Genomic DNA, 7,522 nt, shown 5'->3' with positions numbered 1-7,522 from the left:
CCATTTACCATTGCAACAAAAAGAATAAAATATCTAGGAATAAACCTACATAAGGAGACAAAAGACCTGTATGCAGAAAATTATAAGACACTGATGAAAGAAATTAAAGATGATACAAATAGATGGAGAGATATACCATGTTCCTGGATTGGAAGAATCAATATTGTGAAAATGACTCTACTACCCAAAGCAATCTACAGATTCAATGCAATCCCTATCAAACTACCACTGGCATTTTTCATAGAACTAGAACAAAAAATTTCAAAATTTGTTTGGAAACACAGAAGACCCTGAATAGCCAAAGCAATCTTGAGAACGAAAAATGGAGCTGGAGGAATTAGGCTCCCTGACTTCAGACTGTACTACAAAGCTACAGTAATCAAGACAGTGTGGTACTGGCATAAAAAGAGATAGATCAATGGAACAGGATAGAAAGCCCAGAGATAAACCCATGCACATATGGTCAACTTATCTTTGATTAAGCAGGCAGGAATGTACAGTGGAGAAAGGACAGCCTCTTCAATAAGTGGTGCTGGGAAAACTGGACAGGGACATGTAAAAATATGAGATTAGATCACTCCCTAACACCATACACAAAAATAAGCTCAAAATGGATTAAAGACCTAAATGTAAGGCCAGAACCTATCAAACTCTTAGAGGAAAACATGGGCAGAACACTCTATGACATAAATCACAGCAAAGTCCTTTTTGACCCACCTCCTAGAGAAATGGAAATAAAAACAGAAATAAACAAATGGGACCTAATGAAACTTCAAAGCTTTTGCACAGCAAAGGAAACCATAAACAAGACCAAAAGACAACCCTCAGAATGGGAGAAAATATTTGCAAATGAAGCAACTGACAAAGGATTAATCTCCAAAATTTATAAGCAGCTCATGCAGCTCAATATCAAAAAAAGAAACAACCCAATCCAAAAATGGGCAGAAGACCTAAATAGACATTTCTCCAAAGATATACAGACTGCCAACAAACACATGAAAGAATGCTCAACATCATTAATCATTAGAGAAATGCAAATCAAAACTACGAGATATCATCTCACACCAGTCAGAATGGCTATCATCAAAAAATTTAGAAACAATAAATGCCGGAGAGGGTGTGGAGAAAAGGGAACAGTCTTGCACTGCTGGTTGGAATGTGAATTGGTACAGCCTCTATGCAGAACAGTATGGAAGTTCCTTAAAAAACTACAAATAGAACTACCATATGACCCACCAATCCCACTACTAGGCATATACCCTGAGAAAACCATAATTCAAATAGACATGTACCAAAATGTTCATTGCAGCTCTATTCACAATAGCCAGGACATGGAAACAACCTAAGTGTCCATCACCAAATGAATGGATAAAGAAGATGTGGCACATATATACAATGGAATATTACTCAGCCATAAAAAGAAACGACACTGAGCTATTTGTAATGAGGTGGATAGACCTAGAGTCTGTCATACAGAGTGAAGTCAGAAAGAAAAAGACAAATACCATATGCTAACACATATATATGGAATTCAAGAAAAAAAAATGTGAACCTAGAGGTAAAACAGGAATAAAGACACAGACCTACTTGAGAATGGACTTGAAGATATGGGGAGGGGGAAGGGAAAGCTGTGACAAAGCGAGAGAGAGGCATGGACATATATATACTACCAAACGTAAGGTAGATAGATAGTGGGAAGCAGCCGCATAGAACAGGGAGATCAGCTCGGTGCTTTGTGACCGCCTGGAGGGGTGGGATAGGGAGGGTGGGAGGGAGGGAGATGCAAGACGGAAGGGATATGGGAACAGATGTATATGTATGACTGATTCACTTTGTTATAGAAACTAATAAAAAAAAATTTTAAAAAGGGCTTTGCAAATTATAAAAAAAATATCTTTTCCTTAAAAAAGACCAAATTTACTTTAAAAAGCTTTAACTTCACAGAAATCATTTATCAATATATTTTAGAATAATGACAGGAGGAAAATATAGGAATTAAAGGAAAGGGTTTGAGATTAGAGGTTTATAGTGAAGTGTTAGTAGCATACATCAAAGCTGAAAGAACAAGGCTGCTCAGTCTAGTGAATGTAGGAATTTGCTGGACTTCTAGTTTCTGGATGAAATGAGGTATTCATGAAGTATAAAATATATAAAAATGGCTGCTACATTTTGCTACTGCTCTGATCCAGAAAGCCTCATGTCTTCTGTCAGAGTATGTATGTAAAACAACAGCAGGATAATCTGCTAGCTTGCAAGTCAACAACTCAGACCCTTCATACTTTCTGAGTTAATGTACACACACACACTTCAAAAGAATCTGAAGAATTAATCATTATATGGGAGCTTCTTTTATACAATGTTAACTAAAATTAGGTAAATTGCTGTAATATTTTGGGCAGTAAAAATAAAATCGCCTTTTTTTTCATGGTATAGGAAGATGCTATCAGTTTGTAAATATATCAGAAATTATCCATCCACAAAGACTCTTGGAATGGGTATTTTCCTGTGTGTAACTAGGAAAAATCAAAAGTCAACATTTATTAAGCATATACTATGTGCATATGTTACACTGGCAATGTGAGGAAACTGGGAAATGTGAGAAAACTATTGCACTGAAAGAGCGTGGGGGTTCACAATCTATTGCAAGAGATAAATCCCTAAATAACTGATATGAGGTGACAAAAAGATAAAAACATAATACAGGGATATGAGAAATCAATTATGAAAAATTAATTTTGAAAATGGGGAGATGAAATATTTGGGGGGAGAGGAAGAATCAATTGAAATGAGGCTGGGACTGCCAATGAATATCCAGACTATGGCAGGGCGGAGAGTAGAAAACTTTATTATTGGTTTATCCCTGGCTCTTTGTAAGGCATCTTATTCAGCAGGATCAATTAATAGAAATAATAGAAATTTAATTATGAAGATTTTTTTAAATTTATTTATTTATTTATGGCTGTGTTGGGTCTCTGTTTCCGTGCGAGGGCTCTCTCTAGTTGTGGCAAGCGGGGGCCACTCTTCATCGCAGTGCGCGGGCCTCTCACTATTGCGGCCTCTCTTGTTGTGGAGCACAGGCTCCAGACACGCAGGCTCAGTAATTGTGGCTCACGGGCCCAGCCACTCCGCGGCACGTGGGATCCTCCCAGACTAGGGCACGAACCTGTGTCCCCTGCATTGGCAGGCAGACTCTCAACCACTGCGCCACCAGGGAAGCCCCCATTATGAAGATTTTTATTAAATTATAGCATACTACAGTTTATGTCTTAATAATAAGATTTTAATCTTTAGGGTAACATGATATAAAAACCTACTTGGCCACATTACTTCTTGAGTTTCTTTTGGGCAGCCTTCTTCTTGACCATCTGTAATCGCTTCATGGCATTGAGCTGTGATTCTTGTGAAGTTGGACCTTTAAGGGATGCTGAGGGAGAGCTGCTTGATTCTGAAGTGGTTTTGTTAGTGGTACTTCCACTAGGCCCTGATGTCCCACTATTTCCATTCCCACTTAGTTGGCTGCTGCTTCCTGGAACCAAACTACTTGGACTGGGAAGACCTACTTTGCTAACATTGTCACAACTAACTGAGCGACTAAGGCCAGTTTTGCCCAAAGTTAGAGGTGGAGGTGGTTTCAGTGGTACAGTGGGTGAAGTGCTGTTACTGGAACCTATTTTGGAACCTATTCCACCTTTGGATGATGTTGCCAGACCAGTCAAACCCACGGGCTTCTGGTTAGCTGATGAGGTAGCAGGTTTCCCGCTATTGTTTTGGGTTGTTGAACTCAATTTTGCTGTTGATGGACCAGCAGAAGAAGTTTTGGCTGCAAACGCTGCCCATCCAATTAGGCCACTAGTTGCTGAAGAGGAAACATTGGTACTAGAAGAATTTCCTGAAACAACCGTGGATGCCTAAAAAACATAATATAAATATTAGAGCCAAGTGTAATTAACACCTAATATAATATTCTTAAATATATAACAAGTTTAATGGTTAAAACTTTTTATACAAAAATAATGATCTGGGAAATTTAAAGCACAGCACCAAAATTAAGTTCTGCTAAACTGATCTGAAAAAACACATACAACAAAACCTATCCATAGCTAATGGGTGCTACCATTTATAAAGCAGAAATTATGGGATGTCATATTCTTCTTCTAATCACTGCAGAAAAAAAAAATATGGGAATTCCTTTTTGAGGACTGCTCCTAGATTTGGTTACAAGTCATATCAGAAAATCAGATTTAATGTTTTAACTTGTTTTTCACCCAAAAAGGTTACTATTTAGCTCAGTAAAACATCTAATTCTTTAGGCTTTGCTCCAAATGACTTGTGGATCATTTCAAAAACAGAATCCATTCTTAATGGACAAAAATGCTCACGCCCAGGATATGTAGGAGATGTCTGAGATGAAGAGATTCACTCAATAAATACTGAGTGAATATATAAGATTTTGAACCTATTTTTAAAAAATCTCCCCCCAAATTTTGAGCAAATAGCTACTGCATTGCAAAATATATACAGATACACCATGTTAACTACTTGGAATTGTACAACTCTAAAGGTCGAAATATACTAAGAAGGTCTCATGACTTTATTTTCACAATTTGTCCATGTTTCCACTGAAACTATCACAAAGAGATCCCTGCTTCTGTATAAGATTTTTAATTAACTGCCTCATAAGCTGCATAGTGACATTTTGGGTATGTCTGACTCACTCCCAGATGTATTTCTTAAAGGTATAAAACTTCAATTTCTCTAATTAACTTCCTTGGCCAGTCAAAAGCTAACAGTGATACCAATGTCGCTACATAAATATTGTTCTTATTCATATGAGAACAATTTTTTTCACCTTAACGTTTAGGGAAGAATGTACTTTGTTCAAATTAATTATGGACTGAATTTCTCACTGGCACTTCTTCTACCTTCATCATATTCTTGAGATTCACAAAAGTGTTAAATACATAAAAGATAAAGTCTTACAAATAGTATCTTACTTTAAAATATGGTAGTTATCATGCTTAAAATATACCCAGTTATATTTTAGAACTGAACTCTGAATGAGTTGAGAAAAACGTTTTTAGTTCTTACAAAGTAGTCATCAATATTGTCTGCATTAAACATTTTAAACCAATGTAAAAATAATGTAAATAGAGTGCTCTGAGGTCTTTATCAGAGGAGGGTCCAGATTATTGTTCACATACTCCGAAAAACGATAGGATTTTTTACAGTAACATCATACAATGACTATCTCATAAGGTTATGCAAAGAAGATAAACTTTATATCAATAACAAGTTTCTAGGGATATGCATACAGGTAATGAAAAAAAGTTAGTCAAGGAAGCAAAAGGACACAGGTGTAGCAAACTTTTAATTTTCAGTGATGAAAGATCTAATTTTTTCCTTTTCTTTCTATTAAACATAAAACTGCCTGTTATATGGCTAAATGATCTTTCAACAAACTTCACAAAAGAAAACCCATCTGAAGTAATCAAAAAGACCAACACTTATGAAGTACAAAGCAAGTTCTGTGTGTATGGCATTTTATCTTAATGGTTTGCTGTTACTGGTATTGCTTTTCAACTGATGGCTTATAATACTATCAGGATGCAAAAAAGTAGAATAACACAAACAACGCAGACCAAGTAATTTCTTACTATTCCAGTGCAGAAAATAAATTTCACAACTGTTCTCAACTAAAAATATTTTCTTGCCTATTATCCTAGTTAGAAAGCTATTTTTAAATTGCTTTTTATATATAAATGGGAACAATTTTTTTCATAGGAAAAATGTATTGTATTTTATCATAAAAACATCAAAACCTCTTAATCAGAAAAAACATGACAGCCAAGGCCTTAATTTATTTGCTGTAAAATAATTTCATATTGGTTTCCTAAAAATAAACTTTAGTAGTAACAGGTTAGTATAAAAAGCTACCTAAAAGTGATCTAAGTATAGAATATAGCAACTCTAATTACTTTCAATAAGTTATTCTTACTTCTATTCTAGCTCACCAAGTTTCTATGTGACAAATCAATAATGGATATCCCTTAGTTATCAGCTCCTTCCCTGGTAAATTAAATTAAAAATGATCTGCAAATAAAATGATCAGTATCCTTCTCAGAGTACTTTATACTCATATTCTTTATCATCAAACCAATATTCTTGATCTTTGCTACTTACAGCCACTTGGACAAGGTAATAGCTTTAGAATTTTCTGGGGTTAACCTTTGAGAATTTGGGGCTAATATTTTTTTTCTTCCATCTTTAAAATTCCATCTTCTGCTTAAAACTGGAATGTGAAACTCAATAAAAGCATTCTTTTTGTTATAAAATTAGATTAGAAAAATATTTTATTCCATGATATCAAAATGCCAGAATATTAATAGTAATGTAGCATGATGTCAAGGATGAAAATCTAGGAATGAGAAAGGTGATACTCTCACTAGATAATCTGGCTCCTTAGTATAAGAGAGGGCCAATTCATGGGGAAAATTCATGATAATAATAGAAAAAAATAAGACAAAGAAGAAAACTTCAATAGCCAATAAGCAGGAAGAAAAAGCTATGGGGCCAATCAGCACAAGTAGTGTGAGGAGCAAAACTACTGCTACTGAGGACAAAGGTATTTAGAATTTAAACCAAATTCCCATTGGAGAGAAGTGGCTGACTACATAGGAATGGTAAAGAATGTTATCTTGGAATGCTCACAAACAGTTCCTAATCACCATAAAAAGAGAATTAGCAGAGTTCAAGATTAAATAATTACATAAATGTTCTCTTTCTACTTAATAGTAATGCAGTCTTAACGTAGCCGTAATTTCCAACATATGGCCATTTAGTATACAAAGTTTCACATTATTTTTTTTTCCAAGTAACTATTAAGTCAACTAAATTTAAATCCAATCTTAGATAAAAATGGAATGTACTATACCTTGACTTCTGATCTCTTAAATGCTAGAAAAGTTGACTCTTGCTTGAGTTTAGTTTCTGGTTTTTTAACCAATGGATCTTTAACAGCTGGAGCTACAGAAACAACTGTGGGGGCTGGTTTCTGTGGTGGTTTCTGAGTTTTTTGAGCCTGCAAAAATCAGTGATAAGATTAAATTAGCTACAAAATCTTAGTTAAATGCACAAAAAGACAATAAAATCTATCACAGGACTCCTCATTGAATTGAAATACAGATGAACATTAAAAAAATATTGTGATGACACTGAAAATATAGATTCTTGGACAAATTATTTGTATCATCATATTAATTAATGGTTTTATAGATTTTATTAGTTTCTAAACAGTAAAGATAATACGAAACTTTAAAAATTATGCAGATTAGGGTTAATTAAATGTCATTTTAACAAAACCAAATTGATAAAAAGAAAGAAAAAAAATCATATAAGCATTTTCAGTTTTATTTTGACCAAAAATTGACTTTTCCTTTATTTTATATTAGGTACTTTACTAAACTCTCTTGTGAACTCTAATCATTTTTCAGTTTGTTCTTTAGTGTTCTCCAGCTAGATAATA

At 34.6% G+C, this 7,522-nt stretch overlaps 1 protein-coding gene across 2 annotated transcripts in view; it reads right to left on the bottom strand.

Moving 5' to 3' along the window:
* Positions 1 to 3,220: 3,220 nt before the first annotated feature.
* Positions 3,221 to 7,522, bottom strand: part of INTS12 (integrator complex subunit 12) — a 28,461-nt gene continuing 24,159 nt past the window's right edge. For both annotated transcript variants that reach the window (XM_082635500.1, XM_082635499.1), the window contains 2 exons: positions 6,932 to 7,078; positions 3,221 to 3,908 (listed from right to left, as the gene is read on the bottom strand). In XM_082635500.1, the coding sequence (XP_082491626.1) occupies positions 3,324 to 3,908; positions 6,932 to 7,078 (732 nt within the window). In that variant the 3' untranslated portion in view covers positions 3,221 to 3,323. The remainder of the gene's footprint in view (positions 3,909 to 6,931; positions 7,079 to 7,522) is intronic.

This window comes from Mesoplodon mirus, assembly GCF_964341445.2.
Source record: "Mesoplodon mirus genome assembly, chromosome: 2".
NCBI classification, from domain to species: domain Eukaryota; kingdom Metazoa; phylum Chordata; class Mammalia; order Artiodactyla; family Ziphiidae; genus Mesoplodon; species Mesoplodon mirus.
The sequence above is the reverse complement of the archived record's forward strand: the minus strand, read 5'-3'. Positions and strand labels throughout refer to the sequence as shown.